At 36.0% G+C, this 23612-nt stretch overlaps 1 protein-coding gene across 1 annotated transcript in view; it reads left to right on the top strand.

Annotated features, from left to right (window-relative positions):
• The window catches only part of LOC107703091 (PDZ and LIM domain protein 4-like), a 49473-nt gene that overhangs the window by 16994 nt on the left and 8867 nt on the right, over nucleotides 1-23612 (top strand). Inside the window, exons 3-6 of the mRNA XM_016505613.1 lie at nucleotides 5215-5296; nucleotides 15010-15209; nucleotides 16630-16793; nucleotides 21955-22108. Coding sequence (XP_016361099.1) covers nucleotides 5215-5296; nucleotides 15010-15209; nucleotides 16630-16793; nucleotides 21955-22108 — 600 coding nt within the window. The remainder of the gene's footprint in view (nucleotides 1-5214; nucleotides 5297-15009; nucleotides 15210-16629; nucleotides 16794-21954; nucleotides 22109-23612) is intronic.

The following is a 23612-nucleotide window of genomic DNA, read 5'->3' as shown; positions in this document are numbered from 1 at the left end:
TGTATATGCACTCTAAAAAATGCTGGGTTAAATATAACCCAGCGCTGGGTTAAAAAGGGACAAATCCAGCTATTGGGTTGTTTTGGCCCAGCGGTTGGGTTCAAAACATCCCAACCGCTGGGTCAAAACAACCCAATAGCTGGATTTTGTCCCTTTTTAACCCAGCGCTGGGTTATATTTAACCCAGCATTTTTTTAGAGTATACTGGAACAGTCAGCTGTCAGCAAAGTGACGCATCTCTGATACAGTAAAGTCACTCCCCAGTTTCTCTTGCTTCAAATTAAAGAAGTTTACAACAGAAGAGTCCAAAAGAGTCCCTCGGTCCATTACACATGAACAATTATAGTTAAAGAAAGAAATACAATAAATATAAATGTATACAGATAATATGTAATATAAATAACCTTTAGGTTCTATAAATAAATATATCTGTCTGTCTGTATATCTGTATGTGTGTGTGTGTGTGTGTGTGTGTGTGTGTGTGTGTGTGTGTAGACTCCTCGCGAGAGTCTGCACAATTCATTTTGTGCTGAAAATTAAAAGATTGTTATGAAAAATATCATGCTTTTAAACACATTTCTGAGGCAGGAAAAAACACCATGGCTGCCATGAAAGTTGGAGAATGTTATATTATATTATCTGACTATATAAATGCAAGTGAATGAACTGAATTTATTCAGTTAATTATTTCTATAGGGTCACAAAGAGCTTAAAAGTAAACTTGTGCGTTTAGCAGTTGTAAAAGCAGTTTTTTATATTCTAAAGCTTGTATTATATGCATATATTTATATTTCTTTGCATTCAAAGTTAAATATTCATTTTCAAAATGTAATTGCTTATGTGTAATGCATTAAAGATATAATATGTGTAATATATAATTCATACATCAAATCCAGGCAGTTTCATCTTTAAAATCTTTCACTGTGAACTGCTTTCATTTGGAGCAAGACTCTTAAGAATCTTAAAAGGATAAAATGGATTTATAGTATTCTGTGTCTCCTGTTTTTGACATCACATCTCATCATAGTTGCTAGTGAAGAACAAATTGTCTCCAGGACTAAGTGAAAAAAATGGGACAAATGAGAGTCGCTGTGTTTAGACTCTTCAGAAAGTCAGTCTATGAATGGCTTATACTTATAGTTGACCGTGACACATTTAACTGAGATGAGAGGAAACATTTTATCATTTAAAAATAAATAAATAAACCACATGCTTTCAGGGCAGAACAATTGTCTTTGTAGAACAGACTCCTAAAATGTAACATTCAAGAATTTGCGTAAGAATAATTCCATTCCTTTTTCAATGAATGAGGCCCAAACAACTTGAAATAATTTAACAATGCTCAGATACAAATACATACACTATACAAATGCAAATGAGCATCTGTTTTGTATTACTGGGGCACAGCAAAATACCAAATGCTCACTTATCATACTGCAAGGGTCTGATGAAAAATGACATGACGAATTGGAAACTATTTGAACAGTCCATCGCTGTGTTTTCTGGAAACATCTGTGCATTAGTCACCTTCCTGAAAATGGAAATGAAACAAAGCAGCAAAGCCAAAGCAAACCCTCCACTATTGCAACCCAGTTACACATTCAAGGAAACCCAACCAGAGGGAAAAAAATTATAGAGACAGGGACATTTTATTTTAGCAACAGAGCTGAGACACCCACTTATAACATGAGTTAATGGGATGACGTAATTTATTTATTTGTATTTCTACTGTAAATAGTACTTTTGAGCTGCTAATCTCACACTAAACCTAACCCTAACACTATTTCTTAAAAAGATATACAATATATAAAGAAAAATGCAAACAGATAGGTGTAATCATCATTTATTCATTGCTAAAATGTCAAAAAGCAGTACCAAAGTAGTCCAAATAACAATATGAAAGTAATGGTTAAACAATTCATTTGAAGGTTTTGAAGTGTAGTCTGGTTTAACATTATGCAATTATTTTATAACATTTCATTCTGTTATGCAAATTTGTTATAATTTCATATTAAGTAAATGATTCAAATGAAAACATAAATTAGAATCAACCGCTTAATTCCATGTATTCATGTTTATGTCTATAAAGTTGTTCATACATCGAAATTTTACGTTTTAGATGACGTCATTCATTTTATTGTCTATGCAAACGTAAGAAAATGTATGTGTGGTAGAATCACACTTTACATAAAATACATAGTCAAGTCAAGTCACCTTTATTTGTATGGTGCTATATACAATACTGGTTGTGTCAAAGCAGCTTTACAAAGTCAAACAGGAAAATAGTTTGTCAATGATGCAATAAGACAATAACAGAGTCATTTTTCAGCTAAAGTCAGTTCATTGATGGTTCAGTGATGTTATCATCCAGTTCAGCTTTCTTCCAATAGTGTCTGTGCAATCAGCCAAGCGTCCCCAACTAAGTAAGCCAAAGGCAACAGTGGCAAGAAACCAAAACTCCATCGGTGACAAAAATGGAGAAAAAACCTTGGGAGAAACCAGGCTCAGTCGGGGGGCCAGTTCTCCTCTGGCCAGACGAAACCAGCATGGCGTGGTTTAATTCCAGGCTTCAGCACAGGTGCAGAGGACTCGTCTGGTTCCCGTGGTCTTGTGCTGATGGTTGTCGAGGTGATGAGGTCTTTTTCAGGGGATCTGTCTCTGGGGCGCATCTAGTTGACGTGGTCTCCGCTGACATTCAGGGCTGTAGAGGCCGTCTCTAGGTGCTGATCCACTATCTGGACTGGATACAGACTGGATCTGAATGAATGAATGAATGAAAGAGACTATTATTAGCATAGATGCCATTCTTCTTATGATGTATTCTTTACATACAAATACTCATGAGATCACGTTGAGAAAAATCCCATTTGTCCCCATCAGGAGGTCAGTCTCCATTTATGTGTTTCATTGTCGTGCTGATAGAAGACCGATTTTGAACAGCCTCCCAATGCATAATTATGTGCCAGAAAATTGCTTGATTATAATGGAGAAAGAGTGGAAACAAAATGGTACATTGTGTGCATCATTTCTGCCCACTGCATCTGCCTCTCTCATTTTCCTCTCATTCCTCAACACACAATACTTCACGTTGTTGATGTACTAAGAGTATGACTGTTTATTTGCCATGTGTCTCGTGTGAATTTTGTAGAAATTGCTAAATTTCCCCAATAATTATTAAGAAATTACCATTTTCAATTTCTACAAATTTGGCAAGACAATAAATTAAATGTGGAAATTTGATGTATAAAAACTGAAATAATATTTTCTTGTAAAACATACTCCATTAATCTTGGAAATATATATATTTTTTATGGTGTAGTGAGTCACACATATACACTGTATCATGATATTAAAAAAAATTTATTTTATTTTTTTTGTAAAACAAAATCCAGTAAAATAAATACTTTTAGAATGAAAAATACTTGATTATATTTTCTGTTTTTATTTGGAATTTGGACACTAACCAAAAGGTACACACGTGGTCAGAATTGTTGGTACCCTTGGTAAATATGATCAAAGAAGGCTGTGAAAATAAATCTGCATTGTTAATCCTTTTGATCTTTTTTTTTTTTTTTTTTTACCAGTGTCGGGAGTCAACCAGCTCTGGACGCAAACTGAGCTTTTTGAGAGTCTATATCGTCCTAATGCACGGTGAGGAGGAGAGTTTGAGTGGCTAAAGACTCTCCAAGGACCACAGCTGGATAACTGCAGAAAATAGTTGAGTCTCAGGGTCAGAAAACCTTAAAAATATTATCAAACAGCACCTACACCACATGTTGTTTGGGAGGGCTTCAAGAAAAAAAATCAAGAAAGGAAAATGCTTTCACCAAAAAACAATCCCCAGCATATTCAGTTGTCAGACACGACTGGAACTTCAAACGAGGGTCTGAAGAGATTCTGGATGGAGAAATTGTCTCTGATCTCTTGTCAGGTGCTCTCTAACCTCATCAGGCATTATAGGAGAAAACTCCTATACTATTTGGCAAATTGAGGTTTCAAAAAGTATTGAATAAAAGGGTAGCATTAATTGTGTCCAATGTGTATTAGAGAAAAACATTTATTTCATAGTGATATTTCCTCCCATTTTAAATTCTTATTCTCCAATGAAAGGTTAGATATTTGTGACTTTTTTAAATAAAAGATCAAAAGGATTAAAAATGCAGATTTATTTTCACAGCCTTCTTTGATCATATTTACCAAGGGTACCAACAATTCTGACCACGTGTGTAATCATCACAACTAAATGATCTGCATCAGCGTAAAATCATTTTAAAAAAGGCTCACACCTCTGACTGCATTTCAATTCAATTCCATTTTTAATTTGTAAAGTTGTGACATTACTTGGCAACCCAAAATACTCATTAAATCTCATTTCGGAAGTCCTCCGGAGGTCGTATTTGTTGGCCGCATACGTCATCGAGGCGGTCTCATTTAAGAAAAGTAATCGTTAGATTGCAAAGTAAGCATTTTACACCTCACGAGGAGTAACAGTCGATTTTAATATGGTTACCTTTCTTAAATGATGTATACCGCCTACAAATGCGTCCGGAGGATGCAGCCTCTGCAGCTTTTGTCTTGATTTTTCCTGCTCTGTTTACATCATGGGAAAATAATATAAAGCTTTCCTGCCCAATATATGTTTCCTGTTATATAGAGTGGTGGTCATACCACCAAGCCCTACATACAACAATAAAAAAAAATGTTCCAACTACAGTAAAACCATTTAAAAGTATCTTTATTTGAGTGGGTATGATATGGAAAACATCCTTTAATCAGTCACATCCAGATGACCCTAAGTCCCTTTGACATTCATTTCTAAGTCATTGCCTCACCCTGCCAAATCCAAGCCAACTCAGAAGGGGGTGCATTCATGCTCCAGTGATGAAGTTTCCATTATGGGAGGGAGGGAGGGACCACAGAGGTTTCTTTGTTGCTCAGATCTGCATATGGCTGTGTGCATGTAGGTGTAAGTGGAAAGGGGGCAGAGGAAAACCGCCGTCTTTGTTCGTCCATTTGGTCAAAAGATACTCAATATCTCTTTAGTTTTACCATTTAACGTGACCATTATGCTGTTTGAAATTTTCATGACAAGCAAGGACATTGATCACTGATATCAGTCAATAACGTTATCAGTTGTAGATAAACAGGCAGACTGTTTTCACTCATGTATGCAGCTATATGGCTTCACTCACCTCACTGCTTTTGTTTTTTTAGATCTGGAAAGGTTTGGACTCCAACTGGAATAGAAGAAAACAAGACAAGTCCATTCACCGGCACACTGGAGTCTGAGTCACAGGTATAAAGGCTGTTGGCATAGATATAATGTATAATGGGATGCTTTTAAACCCTCACAGCTTAAATTACGTTTTAATTCAAGGCATTTAGCAGATGCTTCTCTGGAGCAGCATAATTCTTTTGGCTTCACATGTGAGCATGTTGTGATCAACAGATGTTTCTTTGACGAGCAGCAGCTGTCTTGACCATTCACAGGAATATAAACAACTATACAATGCTGAAATGTGACGCTGGACCACAAAACCAATCAATTTTTTTGAAATTGAGATTTATACACCATCTCAAAGCTGAAAAAAATAAGCTTTCCATTGATGTAAGGTTTGTTAGGATAGGACGTATTGCTACAAATATACCCCAGCGACTTAAGACTGCTTTTGTGTTCCAGGGTCACAAATGAGTCTTTAAATCTTAAAATAAATAAATAAATAACATTACAAAAGCCACCTTCGAAATTTGAGGACCAGTTGAAGTCAAATATATTTATGTTTTGTCTTCTGATCTGTTTTGTATGGACCTTGTTTCTGACACAGGATAAAAAAAAAAAATTCTCAATTCTGACTTTTTTCTCACAATTCTGATTTTGTTACAATTTTAATTCTCTCTTTTTTTCAAAATAGACTCAGAATTGTGAGTTATAAACACGACTGCGAGAAAAAAAGTCAGAATTGTGAGATACAAAGTCGCAAATACCTTTTTCATTTTTAATTAGTGGTAGAAACAAAAACAGAATTGCAAGATGTAAAGTCAGAATTGCACGAAAAAAATAATTTTTAATTTTTATATTATTTTTTTATTTATTTTTTTTTTTTTTAAAAGAGTTTATATCTTGCAATTCTGAGTTTATATTCAATTCTGATTTGCGAGGGAAAAAAGTCTGAATTGTTAGATAAAAAGTCGCAATTACTTTGATCATTTGTATGCTATGACGGAAACTTGCTTCTATAGTATTGAAAAGGAAAGTAGCAACAGTTTCTTTGTGGAAACTAACTAATAATGTGACACATGGCACCTTCATGTATGGTATAAGTCAATGAAGTGAACACATTTTTTTAGTTTGACAACCAAAATGTGAGTGATAGTTAACCAGGTCAGATGCATTTACAAGGAAGGTGCATCTATTGAAATGAATGCATGCTTATTTGGCTCTTTAGAAATGGTCAAATATATTAAAAACGTATATATATCACTGTGATCTGCTTTGAAACAATATATGTTGTGAAACATTCTAGTCAAATTGATTTGACTTTTTCCCTATACAGTTTTTGTTTTATCCAGCTGTATTTAGTTAGTGCAACTAATAACATCCAAGTGAAAGATATAACACCAACATGTCAGAAAAAAAAAATGAATCACTGAGTTGGAAAAAGGATCACCCCCTTTGTGTCAGTATTTTGTTGAACCAGCTTTTGCCCACTCTTCTTTGCAGAACTGCTCGAGTTCAGTTAATTTGATGGTGAACGTTTGTGGACTGCAGTCTTCAAGTCATTCCACTGATTTTCAATGGGGTTTAAGTCTGGGCTCTGACGAGGCCATGCAAGGACATTCACCTTTTTCCTCTTTCAATCACTGTGTGCTCAGTTCTGCTGTGTGCTTTGGGTCATTGTCATGTTGGAAGGTAAACCTTCTTCCCTATTCACAACTTTCTGGCGGAGGGCAGCAGATTTTCCTCAAGAATTTGACGGTATTTTGCCCCATCCATTTTTCCTTCTATCCTGACAAGTGCTCCAGTCCCTGCTGCAGAGAAACACCCCATAACAGGATATTACCACTTCCATTCTTTACTGGAATAATGCTGTTATTTGGATGGTGAGCTGTACTGGATTTCCACCAGACATATCATTTGGTGTTGAGACCAAAGAATTCAATTTTAGTCTCATCTGCATCAGAATCTTCAAGGTGCATTTTGGCAAAGCTCAGTCATGACTGCATGTGGCCTTTCTTAAGGAGGGGCTTTTTTTCTTGCACCCCTACCATACAAGCCACATTTGTGGAGAATTTGTGATATTGTTGTCACATGCACACAATGACCACTCTTTCCTGCAGCTGCTTCAGAGTTGCTGTAGGCCTCTCGGTCGCCTCTCTGATCAGTTTCCTCCTGGCTCTTTCTTCCAGTTTGGAGTGACGTCCCGATCCAGGGAGGGTCTGTGTTATCTCTGACCAGTTTCCTCCTGGCTCTTTCATCCAGTTTGGAGCGACGTCCTGATCCAGGGAGGGTCTGTGTTAAACCAAATACCTTCCACTTCTTAATAATAGACTTCACTGTGCTTCTAGGCCTTTTTTTTTGTATCCATCTCCTGACTTGTGCCTGTCCACAACTTTATCCTGGAGATCTTTTGACAGTGCTTTGCCACTCATAGTTGATTGTTTGCTTCAGTTGCACTACCAAGGACTGAAATGCTCCAGGGAAGCTCTTTTCATGCTGAGCTCATCAAAATGAGTACAGCTGATCATAGCTGAAAGTCAAATGGCTTTGTGTACCATTGAGAAGGTGATGAGATACACCTGATTGAGTTTACAAGTCATTTTTAGGAGGGGGTGATCCTTTTTCCAACTTGTGATTTTGTTTTTTTTTTATTTTTTTCGGACATGTTTGTGTTATGTCTTTCACTTGGGTGTTATAAATTGCACTGAGTCCATCTTCATTTCAGGCTGCAAAGCAACAAAATGTCATTATTTTAAAGAGGGTGGTGACTCTTTTCTATACCCACTGTATCACAGTACAGTCTAAAGGTGCTAAATGGGGATGTGCTGTTTGGTTGATATTCTGGAAAGCAAAGATGACTTTTTGCTGGAATTTAAAGAGATAGTTGACCCACAAATGAAAATTCTGTCATCTGTAACCAATCAGTTGCTGGTAGCCATTGACTCCATAGTATTTTTTTCCATAATATGGAAGTCAATGGCTACTAGCAACTGATTGCTTACCAACATTCTTAAAAATATCTTCTTTTGCGTTCAACAGAAGAAAGAAACTCATACAGGTTTGGAACAACACAAATTTCAATTTTGGGCCAACTATCCTACAATATTGATTTTAAATTCATCCAACCTAACATACATTCTCAACATGATGCTGAAGCTTTCTTTCTATTAAGTCATGTCATGAAAAATAGTGAATTTCAGATATTTTGTGGTACATGAGACAGATGGTCTGAAATGGTTTTTGGCCCTGACATTGGAATCGGTTGGGCATTGCACAAATCTTCAGTAAAATCACATTCACATTTGGTGGCTGTATGTCATAATGTCTATAAAGTGTGTTTTCCAGAGCAGATGTGTGCCTCATGCTGACATGTAAGTCACTGTGGCTTCTGCCATGGCCACTGGAAAGTATGAATGTTGAAAGTCTGTAAGAATAGTGATAGAACAAGTCACGTCATTTCCAATGGAAGTAGACACAGCCAAGCATGTGGTAGAGCCAAAGAATTTTTCAGAGGCTGTATTTTAACCCAGACTGTGTAGGTCAGCGCATAACTGAGGTATTGTTTCATTGCTCGGAATTCTTGTTACCTCAGAGTTGTAATATGAGACGGAATTTCTTTTATGAATGGAACAAAATTGCACATTGCCTGTGATCCGCCAGGCTTTTAAGGCCCTCTTATATAGCCCTAATTTTTGTTTTTTTTAATAAATACATTATTATTATTTCTCAAAATTCAGTTTAATTCTTGGTGTTCCCCGTTTTTATTTGTACTTTTCCAGTTACGTGACTAATCATTATCAAACCATTATTGATTATACTTAGAATCAGTTTGAAATAATTTAGATTTTTTTAATGTTTAAATGAAGTCTCTTCTGCTCATCAAGCATGCATTTATTTGATCAGAAATACAGTAAAAACAAAAATATATCATTACAGTTTGATGATCCTTCAGTAATCATTCTTTTATTATCAGTTATCATTGGTGCTCAATTATTAATAATGGTTCTTATTAGTGTCTATGATGGAAACAATTTTTGCTTTTTCAGGATTTTTTATGAATATACATTTCAAAAGAACATCATTAAAACAGATATATTTTTGTAACATTATACACATTTACTGACACTTTTGATTAATTTAATGCATCCTTGCTGAATAAAAGTATTAATTTCTTTCTTCTTCTTTTTTTTTTTTAAACCTACTTACCCTAAATCTTTGAATGGTAAAAATGTATCACAGTTTCCACAAAAGTATTATGCAGCAACAACTGTTTTCAACATTGAAAATAATAGGAAATGTGATATGCAAATCAGCATACTAGAATGATTTCTGAAGAATCTTGCACCACAGGAATAAATAATAGTCACTTAAAAAACTGTATATACATTTTTATGTATTTTATCTCAAATATCTTGCAATGTATGGTGCATTTTGTGTACTGTAACCTATTTTGCTTAATTAAATCTTAAGTCTTAAATTGCATAATTTTTGAATGTATATTTAGTAGTTTGCTCTGTATTATTTGATGGTGAGCTGGTGATGTTATGTTATGGGGCTGATGTTGGGAGTGTTTTTTTTTTTTTTAGTCTTGTCAACAGCAGCCATATGGTTTCCATCAGGTCTTCCCTTTAACTTCTATATCTCCCTTGCAGTGTTCAAGTCGATATCAACCTCCATAAATCAGGGTCATTTCCCCACAGCAAGCCTTAATTAATAAAAGTAGGTTTGGGGTCCGTTAAGATTTATTCAGTTTATTTCTAGCAGTCTGCTGCTGTAGCAGGGCACTTTGGATGGTTCTGAAAGTTCTGGCTCTGTGGGCCGTCACCCAGAACCAAAGGGCATGCTGGGATAGCATTGTAAAACAGGTCAGTGAAACCTGATGATGGTCAGGATTTATGAGCAGACACAAACACTCTTCATAAATATTTTCCTGGTCTTTCTGTGTTTCTGGTGGGCCCTCACTGATGATTATGAGGAAACTAGCTTTACCCTGCAAAGTTTACTTTAGGAAAGTCATTGCTGTCTGTTTGAATCTTACAAAACATGTCCAGGTTGTATTTCATTCAAAAAGAAAAACAAGAAATTAAATTTTGCATTTTTTTATTGCATCGCCCTGATGAGGACACTGTACCTCATCTTTTGAGTCATCATTATTCTCTGGAAATTCTCATTAAGTAGTAATTGCATTAATAAATAAAATGCAGTACGACAAATACTGTTGATGATTAGTAACACTTTACAATAAGATTTCATTTGTTATCATTAGTTAACTGCATCCTGTTACCTAATGCATTATTAAAAGCAAAAGTTGTACGTTTATTTTTATTAACAGAAATAAACAAGATGAATGAATAGTGTAACAAATGTAATTCTTTAACTGTAATGCTCTAATGCATTAACTAATCTTAACTAATGGGACCTTATTGTAAAGTGTTACCAAATATTTTATAATAATAATTTATCTTTTTTTTTTTGCATAACAGTAATTTAAATTGCACTAAAGTAAAAGTAAATAGCATAAATAAAAAATGTAAAAATAAATAAACAAAATATAAATTCTTATTTCTTTAATAATACATATTTAAATGTGGAGAGTTAAAAGGAGAGTTTGTTTCAACGGCTGCTATTTCAGTGTTCCTCTACATTCACTGTACTGCAGAATAGGTTAAATAAATCAATTTAATGAGACAAAAGCCTTATCCAGATTTATTAAATAACAAAAATGTAAGCTTATATAGTGACAATTTATGGTTAAAAAGGTACAGCGGTACAATTGAATGGTTTTCAGTGTTAGACTACAAAACTGGCTCTTTTATAAGCTATGCACCAGATGTGTAGACTAGTAAATCTACCATTTTTATTGCAGTTACACCCTTTTGTGGCAAACGTTTGAAGTAAAGAAGCATGCATCATAACACAGGTCTTCAACGGCTATTTTATAGCAACAAGAAGATTTCTGCCAATGTTTTCTCTATAGAAATGCCTCTGGATGTTGCGTCCTCAACAGTGCTGTAAACATTATCTATAGCAGGACTAGCAGTCTATTTGTTGGTCTAGTTCAATTTAGAGGTTTTCAGTTTTCAGTCTCTATGTTTCCTTCCCAGTAAAAGAACAATCTGTATTGGCCTGCATTGTAATTGTTTTCAAGTATTAACATTTTTATATACTTTAGATGACCTTAATGTTTCTGTTCAGTGTTAATCAGCTAGTTGCGGAATCATTGCTCAAATACTGTAAAACAAACAATGTTTGTAATTATAAAATAACAAATGTTTATATGATGATAAATGATCTGCTGTTCAGGTCTAACCAATCTTGCTCGTTTCAAGACCAGAGTCTGTAAATTTGTGGCATCTGATGTCAATTGAACTGCTTTGTGAAGTTTGATTTTTGGGAGGTTTTGTATCCATATTGCCTCCATGCTTTTCCAAAATTGTTAAAGGTTCCATGTACAGTATATGCTGAAATAAATTAAATATATTTACAATATATTTTTGTTTTATATTTTAAAAATATGAATATATTATGTGTGTGTATATATATATATATATATGTGTGGCTTTCCTAATCAAGTCCAATCAGTATAATCAAACACAGCTGGACTCAAATGAAGGTGTAGAACCATCTCAAGGATGATCAGAAGAAATGGACAGCACCTGAGTTAAATATATGAGTGTCACAGCAAAGGGTCTGAATACTTAGGACCATGTGATATTTCAGTTTTTCTTTTTTAATAAATCTGCAAAAATGTCAACAATTCTGTGTTTTTCTGTCAATATGGGGTGCTGTGTGTACATTAATGAGGAAAAAAAATTAACTTAAATGATTTTAGCAAATGGCTGCAATATAACAAAGAGTGAAAAATTGAAGGGGGTCTGAATACTTTCCGTACCCACTGTATGTTTCTGTATGCTCTGAATATTTATTTGAAGGTATAAAACGTAAGCAAAGATCAGAATTGTCAAATGCAAAAATAACTTTCATTCAGTGAAAGCATCAGAACCTTTAAATGTTGCTGCTGTACAGTGTTTCTCCTCTTGGAAATTGTAATATTTTCATTAGCGCAAGTTTTCTGACAGCAGTTTTTTACAGTCTTCTAAGATAAAAGAGCTTGATGTGCTATGACAGCATATTGTAACTCAGTTATTTCTCCTCAATACAAAAAAAGAGCAAGACAAATTTCCACTTTGTGGACATTAAAAAAACTAACTACCATTTTTTGAGATGACCTGCAAGAACTTCTGCATCTTTCTGATGTCAGCTGGATGAAAAATTAGCATTAGCAAGTTTATTTTTATCCCTGATAATTTCAGTCTGATCTTTACGTTCAAGCGCCACATGGATTGTTTTGTAAACCTGCCATGCATTTTTGCACAGAAGCTGGATGGCGATGTTGGAACTAAAACTAAAATCTTATTTCATATTCAGTGAGGACAAAGATACAGTGGCAAAATATTCTGTTTTTAACATTATAAGTGGCCCTCAAGGGAACGAATAACATGATAAAATGCATATGAACCTACTAAATCATTCATATTACTGCATAGAAATAGTCTCACACATTGTTTAAAATGAGCGACTGAGAACAGCTGGCTTCTGTCGACTCAAAATGAGAAATGCAATCTTCATACTGACTTGTTGCCCTTGGAACATTTTGTACCGTAATACAGAGGGATGTGAGATGTTTTTCATTGCCAACAGAAAACAGAACCTCTTTCTGAAAGAGATGAAAATGTGGTTTGCAGACGAATCTTTCTGCCCCCTGCTGTGGAGCTGAAAGACGGAGTACTGCTTAGATGCCACAGCTTGACTCTTGGGATTGTTTATTTACCAAATAAAAAATAGAATCTAGAAGATAGAATTCTGTAATTATTTATTCACCTTTGTCTCGTTCCAAACGCAAATACTCTTATTTTTTGTAAAACACAGTAGGATAAGCCATGCATTTTGGAATTGACTCTAAACAGTTGACTCTAAATAATCTGTGTATGTACTTTAGGATGGATGTACATGTGCATGGCATATGCATGTCAGGTGCATGTCCTAGAATGTATTACACATATAATAAATACAGAGTTTTGGCATGAAACTCTAGATGGCGCAGTCCGATAGGTCTAACTTAATCTGACCTAATGACATCATTATCACATGGCACAGCTGATTGGTTTTCTCCTGTATCGGTAGCCAATGAGCTCGCTGCTCAACATTCAAATATATGATAGTGCTTGCCATAGCAGTGCAGCTTGCTTCTGAAACCCTATACCTTCCCCATTCCCCGTATGCTATATGGGGGTTATTTCATGTATGTCATATTTGCAGCAGCAATATTTCTTACATGCTCACAGCAGCATGTTGTGGATGTATTGGCAGTAGCAAGTCTCGGTACTTGCTCTGCCGCAGCAGCGTAGCAGATCTATTCCGCCAAGACCAAATACATTAACATTGTCATGAACATTACCATGCCAATCCCTCCGAGAGTTGTCATGACAGAAATATACATAGGTATAGGCTAAAGATATACGCGAATGTATTACATTTCTTCCCATTTCTAATAGATAGCATATTTACTTCATATGACAATGTATTTCATATAGGGAAATATAATATATTAGATTAACTGGCCTGGTATTTCCGGCATGCGGAGTTTTGAATTTGGTAGTCATTCATACTGGATAAAGTTTCTTCTTTTCTCAGAATTAGCCTTCAAGTACACTACTTCAGACAAATTCTTTAGCAGAAAAAAAAGCATCTCTACTCCATCTGCGAAGGATAACACAAATACGTTTTTTTAAATGACTGCTGATGTCATAAAATTGCTGCTACAACTTGTACTCGAGCGCTGAGTTGACCAGAGGTGAATGTGTATGATGGGAATTTGTGTGCAACAGTTAAGCTGTTTATTGGGTGCATGTCAGATCTGTAAACCTGTCAAAGGCTGTTATACTGTTCCAATCATGGATCGTGCTGGACTCGTACAATCATCGTAATTCGGTAGGGATGTAACGATTCACTCAGCTCACAATGCAATACGATTCACAATCCTGTTTTTTTTTTTCAATAAATTTTTTTTTTAACAAAATGCAATTTAAGACATTATAAATGAACGAGTGTTTCTTTATTACTTCTCAGACAAAATGCTGCACATTTCTTTGTGAAATTTAAATATCTTTTATGTCAAATAAAACATTTTTTAAAACAAATCCTAAATCAAATAAATCAATAAACAAATAATACAACTAAAAGATATCTGTTCATATAAACATAGGTTTTATGCTCTTTCCTAGCTTGGATTTTTCTTAAAAAAAAATTTCAATATCAACATGTCCACATTTTCCAGCAGAAAATGGACCTTGTACAGACAAAAAAAGGTCTGACTTTAGCTTTGTGAAATTATGCTACATAAAACTACATAAAAGCAGGCAAACTGAATGAGACCCAAGCTCACTCTCTGACAGCAGGTGGCGCTTATGGAACAGCAGCGATACAGCGTTTCCTAGGTTACAGCTGCGCTTATAAACACTACTTTAATATGCATTATACAGAGACAAGGTGAAGTTTTCTGAAGACAGTCAGTTTACTTAGAGATACAGTACATTCATATAAACCCCCACTCCTAACTGTATCGCGATTTGTTTTACATCTCAACCGACTTCAATCGTCACATATTTTCAACCAGCTCAGGGTGCATCATTAGATAGGCTACCTAAAATTCAAACGGGATAAGCTTTTAGTAAAAATTGGATAAGTTGCTCTGGAATTTTTTTGAATTAAAATCACTTTTTTTTCCACAGACCTTTCGACCAATCAGCAGTGGCTATAGCCCCACTCCCAAGAGTCTGTCCCCCAAGAGTCCCATCACAGGGGGTGTGCCCTACAATAACGGCAACTCCAGACCTACCTACAACAATCCAGCTGGCCTGTATTCACAAAATAATGGAAATGGTGCCCTACCGAAGCAGATGGCAGGCCTCAACCTGGGCTCCCCCCACAGGTGTGCCATTTTACAGCTATTCACACATGCACAGGAATAAAGGTGTTTTTTTTGGAATAACAATTAGACGAGGCACATAAGGTAAATTAGGTCAGTTCTGATTTCACATTAACTGTACACTGCTAACTTCTAGCCAACACAAACCACACTGCTATTGCAACGGCCAGAAACTGATATTTATGATCCTCACAAGGCTGAGAGAAACAGTGATTTATCAAGGAAGCAATTTTGAGCATCTTTCCCACGTTGGAAATGTACAGTGCAGGTCCTGTCTTCGCTCAGAGCACTTCACAACAATAAACACTTCAGACTTAAAGATATTACAGCTCTTCATGCCTATTGTTATGTAAAAACGAGTTCATGCTAGAACTGGATTGTGAGTGAAGAGTCTTCAGGGAACATCTGCTGCACTGATATTTGCAAAACACCCTTGAGTTTTCTGAAGCACTAGAGTATTTGTATGATAGATATGGGTGATCGGGAAGCATTAGGTTGCTTGTAAAACCCGTTGTTTACTCTGAAGATGATAAATCCATTGTTTATGAAATCCTGTACTTAAAGGGGTCATGAAGTGCCCTTTATTTATTATTTTGTACTGTTCTTCGAGGTCCACTTCTAATGTTATCAAGATTTTTACATCAAAAAACATCATAATCTAGAAGTAATAGGCTATTTTCTGTCCTGTTTTGACCCCTCATCAGAACGCTCTGTTTGAATAGGTGTGGCTGATTGTAGACTCGGAAGTAAACAGCCACTGCTATGATTGGCTAACAGTTGTGTGTGTTTGACAGCCTACATCCTTCACAGATGGACGCTGCTGTGATTTAGGTTAAAGGGTTAGTTCACCCAAAAATGAAAATTAGCCCATAAATTACTCACCCTCAAGTCATCCTAGGTGTATATGACTTTCTTCTTTCAGACGAATCCAGTCGGAGTTTTATTAAAAATTGTCTTTGCTCTTTCAAGCTGTTTAATGCCACTCAGCGGGTGTTGCATGCATCAGTCCAAAAGAAGTTAAATAAAAAGCGCCCATCCATAAAAAAAAGTGTCTCACACGGCTCTGGGGGGTGAACAAAGGCCTCCTGTAGCAAATCGATGCATTTTTGTAAGAAAAATATACATATTCAAAATGTAATAATCACTTTAATGTAGCTTGCACTCACTGTTGTAAACGGAAGCAGTTCCGGGCGGATGACGTATGAGGTCGGCTTTACTATGCAGCTTTATGTTCAAACTTTTGACTGGTAGATTTTTAACAAATGTGTTTTGATTGATTTTTAAGCACTTACATTGGCTTCCATTCCTTCAGCTTTTATAATTAACCTGATGCACTGAAAAAGTGTTTAGCTCAGTATGAAAACATATGGCAATAGCAGATGTTTCTGGAAGAGAAAGAGATCTGGATGTGTTTTCCTCTCAGTTTCAGCCCTGAACTGTCAGTGAATTCATCAGGCGACCACAACGGTTTCGACACACAGTCAGATGTCTACAGGATGCTTCAGGACTATGAGGAACCTGTGTCAGCTCCCAAACAATCTGGCTCCTTTAAATATCTGCAGGGAATCCTGGAAGCTGAGGATGGGGGTCAGTTTTACTTTTTATTTCTCTCTCAGAATGTATGTTGAAATTGTTCATTGCCAGTAATATGTTAATACCGGTCCTATGATTTTATCAGTTGTACCTTTAAGACTAAATAACTTCTATTTTTCTATTTTGGCTGTCCACTTTTCACGTAAAAAAAATATTTCCAAATATTCAAACATTAATAAACAGAAGGAATGACATACAAGGATTTTGGATCCAAGTTTTTGCAGCTTATTTGGAATAAATCCTTTTTTTTTTTTTGGGCTGATCATAGTAAACAGAAACCTGTTAATGCAAAAGACCCAACAAAATTAGATTTTCCATTATTTGCTGCTGTGTCACTCTAAAGTGGGGGCCTTAAATGAAATCTCAAACTGACTGAATGATGAGTTGCTTGCATGCTTGCAATGTTAAGCACTGTATATCTGCTTTTCATTGTAAATAGTCTTTGCAATTTGTCCATCCATATTGAAAGTGAAAATGTTGCCCAACATGGCACAGTAACAGCCAGTTAGAACATTTGGGTCCAGATTTACTGGCAGTTTGCAATACCTCTTTTGGTGTTAAAAAACTACTGTCAGTTTTTACTAAAACTGATGCGCAGTGATACATTAGCGATGTAAAAGTGTGCACTTTGCAGCTAACCGTATTGCATATGCATTTGTAGGAGTTTCCATTTGAGACACAACATTTATGGGAGGAGAGGATTTAAATGCATGCAAGGTGATTTGCGGTAGTCAGTTTACTGGTATTTGCACCATTATTCAACACTCCAAAAAAGCATGTCTTTACCCATTTTGTGCCTGTGTTGTTAATAGATTACCTGCACCTGATTACCATCGGCTCTGCTTGATTGCGCTGCTGTTGGTAGTTTGCATTGGTCATTATGGAATCTGGCTGCATCTGTGTTAATTTGAGCATTGTCAGTAAATGCACCTGCAGAACTTTACACTCCCATTTGCGTTTTAATGGGTCTCAAGCTAATTTACTTTAGTACTTTAGTAAATTTAGTAAAATTTAGTAAATGTGGCTTTTCATGTTTAATATACATTTACGTGGGGCAGAATTTTGGACCATTGAGTCTGAACAGTGGTCAATGCTGCAGAAACAGAAATAAAACCTCCAACAAAATGTACTGTTGCGGCTGGTTTTGAGTCGCTTGTTTCATGACAAGCTGCAGTTTATAGTCAAGCTACTCTTTTTTTTAAAAGTTTGGTAACAAAAAGTAACTACATTAAATCTGCTTAAGGAGAAATATCTTTTGAAATGTATAACAATCCAATAACATTGTTTATTTTTGCAACCACAGTTTTATTTATCTGATACATAAACACAAAGGGGCAAAATAACAAAACTGTAATGCAGTGTTTTATCACAATACATCAGTATTTGCTTGTTACTAAAAATGCTACACTATTTTAAAATTGTCATGCTACTTAAACATGTATTCAGTAAATGCACTGCATTTTTGGGCCAGATCGCTCTCTAGTCTCTTGCAGGCTAAAAAGCCTCCCAAAACGCTGTGCTTTATGTCATTTAAGCCCAAAAATATGTTTTGTCTAAGCCAAATCCCATAAAGAGACTTCTAGACCGCGCTATACTTACACTTTTGCCATTTCTCGCATTCTGAATTAAAGCCCTGTAGAGCCACAGGGCTCGGAGATCAAGTGTTTAAGAGTGTAATTAGTGGTATTCGTTGACAGGTTTGGAGTTGTAACCTGTCCCAGCAGTCCTTGGGAATAAGAGTTAATGATCTCACTTTGGCACAGCAGCCGTCAGATGACGGAGGCAGGCACCATTGTATCATGTATCCGTAATTTTTTCTCGGATGTTTCCTCATCCAGCAGCAGGGTGGTTTTCTCCACTGAGCTCATGCTACGCCAGTCCTGGTTCTAAGCTTGAAACGGAGAAGATAGGAGGAGGCCTTGGCAGCTGTGCTCCATATTTGGCCCCAGCCGTGCCCTGAAGCTAACACACACCCACGATTTTCAGCTACGTCTGCACGGAGAATAGTATCTGACCTGGGACTGAGGTGTGAAGGACATTCATTTCCGGCCATCTCTTGTTCCAGGGACAGCTGCAGAGCGCACATTTTGAGTTGTTTCTCACTTTTCAAAACAATAGTTCACACAGAAATGAAAGAAATGTTATCTGAAGAGTGAATTTGTATGTGAATTAATGGAACAGCATAACTGGGGACAGTGTTGGGGAAAGTTACTTTTAAAAGTAATGCATTACAATATTGCGTTACTCCTTAAAAAAGTAACTAATTACATTACTTAGTTACGTTTTATGGAAAGTAATGTGTTAGATTACTTTTGCGTATCTTTTGCATTACTTTTTCTCATTTGGCCTGGTTTTGTTTGTTTGTTTTTAATATAAAAAAGTTATATTTTTGGCAAATGTAAAAGCCCTTTCACACCAAAAGTGAAATGAATAAGCCTCAGGCTGAAGGAAATGTAAATTCAAAAAGCTCAAATAAACCTTTCAGTTGTGCTGCCATTCTGGATTGCATAAAAAATAGGACTGACTGGATTGAATAAAGAATTATTTTTGCTTATTAGTGTGGTTGAATTTGATTATTGAACATCAGCAGCAAAGACACTGGTTAATAAAATGGGATTAAATACATAAAGGATATTTGTGTTTTTTAATGTATTTAATTATTGCAGGTTTGCGTCATATTCTGAGTTTGCATTTCACAGTTTTTATTGATTTTGGGCAATAGTGAATCTGTTTTTGTGCAAGTTAGGTGAATAAATGCATGTTCTCATTTAGTCTAGAACTACAGTAGCATCATGTTCACACAGCGCACACAACGCCTCTGCACTCACTCCTGATTTCTCTCATCATGAGGACAGGAGAGCTGTCTGTCAATACATGGGAAAAGAAAGTAACTGGCATAACTTATTTGAAAAAGTAACTGAGATATTTTCTTGGAAATTAAAAAATAATGCATTACTTTACAAGTTACTTGGAAAAAAATTACTTGTAATGCGCTACCCCCCAAAACTGTCATTTAATACACGCAGTGGAGAGACAAAGTTAGTGGAGAGGTTTAGGAGAAAGGAGGAGCAACAGTTAACTTTGGTAGTCCAGTAATCATTTTCTTTGAATGTGTGAGACTTACAAATCATTATCCGCTATAGGTAAAAAACTAGGGGGAAAAAACAAAGTGCAGTAAATGGTAAAACTGTTTGCTCTACAAATCGGTGTGTTTATGATTATGATCATGAATTAAAATAATATGAAAACAGATACCATATCAAACAGCATAACAGACTTTTTTTTGCTTTTTATTATGATAGGACAGTATATATAGACAGGAAGCGAAGGGAGTGTGGGGGATTGGGATTGGGATTGGGAAAGGTCCATGAGCTGGGACTCGAACTCGTGACGCCCGAAGCGCAACAGTGCTAAATGTTGGCACGCTGCCCTTGAGGCTATTGGCGCTGGCATAACGGACTATTTTTATACAGATAAAATAACAGAAAGTGAATGACACCGTAATATTTTTACTGTTTGTTTTATATGAATTACACTGTATTTGTACATTTCAATGAAGATAGTCTCGTTCAAATATCCCCCTTCTCACCCACGTTTTAACATATCGCACAACCTCCACAGCACTGTCATTGAAGAAAGCATAACAGTCAACTTGTGACCTGATAACAAATCGCATTACAGCCTTGACATCATTAAATTGCTCTCAGAGTTGTGCGACAGTCAACCACTGTTTGCGGATACCAAATAAATAAGAAGTGGCATATGGTCAAATCAACCTGTTGCAAAATTGTCCATGTCCAATTGTCCATTTTCATATAAAACAGCTATTTTTTTCGGTGTAAACTCAAAACTAGATTGTTTAATGGCAAACATGTTGAAGATTAGCCGAGAGACTGTTGATCCATTAAGCTGTTAAAACCACTGACATCCATTCAAAACAACTGTTAAAATACCCATGACTACTTAGTCAAATTGCAGCCGAACTGCCCATAAGATCCGCACATAGGTGTTGATTGACGTGCCTGCCATAGCATGATGTTTGCATTTGCTTTGTTGTTTGTATCATCAGTGGTTCATCAGTTGAGTGTTTAGTTATTTTTTTAAAATTAGGACAGTGTTTTACTGGATTGATTATGAAAATGAAATATTAAACACCGTTCATATTTCCTACAATTGTATGCTGCCCCATAATGAGGAAATTCAATTGAATTTGAGTGTTTGAATTATCACTTGAATTTTGTTCAAAAGTTTGAAAAATTTTAATTCATGCCATCTGCGACTTCTTTAAAGGGGTCCTATTATGCTTTTTCACTTTTTCAACCTTAGTGTGTAATGTTGCTGTTTGAGAATAAATAAAGATCTGCAAGGTTACAAAGTCCACTCAAAACAGAAGACACTTTCCAAGAACTACAACAAACAGCTTTTTCCATTCTCAGATCCTATGAATAGTTGATTACTTACTGTATATGAATATATAAGCAGGGATGCACATACGTTTTTCAGTCTGGTTCTCATGAGAGCACCTGGAGGTTTGGTTTGGTGTGACCCATTAAATATAACTATAAAAAATAAAATAATTATTAATAGAAGTAATAGTATTATTGCCCTTTTTCATAAAATAATAAACAAAACAATAAATACAGTCTGATATTACTATTATATTTTAAAATAAAAAGTGAGTATTGAATAAAAATACAGTTATTTTACAGCAGGCTACACTTTAAAAATACAATGCTAATATTTACATGTTCTTTTCTTTTTAATGAAGTTTCAACATTTTCAAACTTAAAATCAGCAAGCTTTTATTTTGGCAGGTTGCTGGCAAGTAAGTATGGTTTCAGCGCTGCCGAGTGAAGCGCGTTAATGAATTAAGTGTCACTGACTGGTTTTGCGATTTGCTCTGAAACCGTCAGCACATGAAGTAGCCTACATTTATGCTTTGATTTCAAATGGAAATTTTATACAGTATTACAGTCAGTCAATCTTAACGCTGATTGTGCATTAACAGCTGTCAAACATGTCGGTATGCAAATGAGCTGAATCTGAACTTATTTACCCAGCACATTTTTTATTTTGGTCACGCATGTGCAGCCACTTATGTGCATCCTTGCATACAATATTCTGTGCCCTTGACTCGAGTTTATTTTCCTTTCAGGGATCTCACCCGTGGACAGACATGGTGTCAGAGGCTTGCGTTCCCCTGTCAAATCCCCCGTGCCAAAGCTGGGCAGCCCCATAACAGCTCCTCTGGCGCCAATCCCCGGCTTACAGAAGCTGCCGCTGTGCACACGCTGCGCAAACAGCATTGTGTAAGTGTGATGTTGTGCTTTTTATCAATTTGTTTAAATATATAGTAATATTTGCAGAGAAAAGCCCACAAATGAACATTAAGAAAGACGATTGATAGTACTGACATAACAAGTGACTATGGAAGCAAAAATGTGTTTGTTTCCATATCTTTGAACACAGAGGCAGACTTAGCCATTAGGCAAAGGTTGGCGACTGCCTTGGGCCCCCAAAAGCCAAGGGCCCCCTATAATGCTTTTCATATACGAGATGCGCTTTAAGCGAGGACACGCGAGTGGTTGCTGTTCACGGTGTTTATTACCACGACAACCGTCTGCGTGTCCACGTTGAATGTGCTTCTTGTGTATCCTGCTTGTAGCAAATGAAAATATCATGCATCTTATGCTGTAATTAAATATTGAGCAACAGTGTGTATTACATGTCTATTGTTTTAAATGCCGCTTACTCATTTATGAGAAGGACCCAAGTAGGCTAGAGCAGTGTTTCCCAACCGGGGTGCCGCGGCACCTCATTAGAAATTAGCCTACTGATTGCCACCATTGATGGACACATTTTTTTTATAATATTAAAAATATCTGTTTGACTGTATATTCTGCAGTTCTTCCCTGTTGTACCGAATATCTATACTTTTCAAATTATCACATCGAAGTTAGAAATTCAAATATTGTGACAAAATTAATTTTGTAGGGTGCCACAAATTTGTTAAAATTTCCAAAGGGTGCCGCGACTAAAGAAATGTTGGGAAACACTGGGCTAGAGGACGCATACGCAGTTACTTTTTTGGTTGAAATTATCCTTAGGTGTTTAAATGTATAATTTCCTTTTCATTATTTTTTCAGTTTCATTTATATTTTTAGTTAAAATAACTAAAAATAAATGTGTTTTAAAGTTTACAATTAGACAGCCTTTGGAGAGTGTATGAGCCCAGACACACAGGCTTACGCTGGTAACTCATCAATGGACTTTCCTCGTCAATATAGGCTATATTTTTTCACACTTTTCTCATTCATGAATGAATCTCTGAAGGGAACTGACTGTCTTCAGAAAAGTTTCGATGGCATTTTCATTTTATCTGATAAAGTAGCATTTATGAGCGGAGCGCTGCTTTGTTTACAGCCAGGGAAACTGCTACATTTCTGCCGTTCCAAAAGTGGCTCCTACTGGCAAGGAGTGAATGTGCATTTTCAATAATCCCGTATGCAGTTTTTGTTCAGACCAGTGCAAAAGTCCACCCACATAACCCTGTTTTAAATAAATTAATATAATAATTTATACTTCTGACTCATCCCTTTTCTTTAAAAATGGTTTAAATGCTCAAATATGAGGTTTATCATTTTATAATTTATTTTGTTTTGTGAAAACCTGTATTTCAACTGTAAATCAATTGCTATTTCATGGTCTACAACAGGGGTTCCCAACCACGTTCCGGGAGCCCCCAACCCCCCATTTTACATCTCTCCTCTGAGAGATTAAGGAGAAATGGAAAACATACAGTGTTGGGGGGGG

This window comes from Sinocyclocheilus anshuiensis, unplaced genomic scaffold (assembly GCF_001515605.1).
Source record: "Sinocyclocheilus anshuiensis isolate Anshui unplaced genomic scaffold, SAMN03320099.WGS_v1.1 scaffold1063, whole genome shotgun sequence".
Taxonomy (NCBI): Eukaryota; Metazoa; Chordata; class Actinopteri; order Cypriniformes; family Cyprinidae; genus Sinocyclocheilus; species Sinocyclocheilus anshuiensis.
Note: the sequence above shows the minus strand (reverse complement) of the source record. Positions and strands in the feature narration are given on the sequence as shown.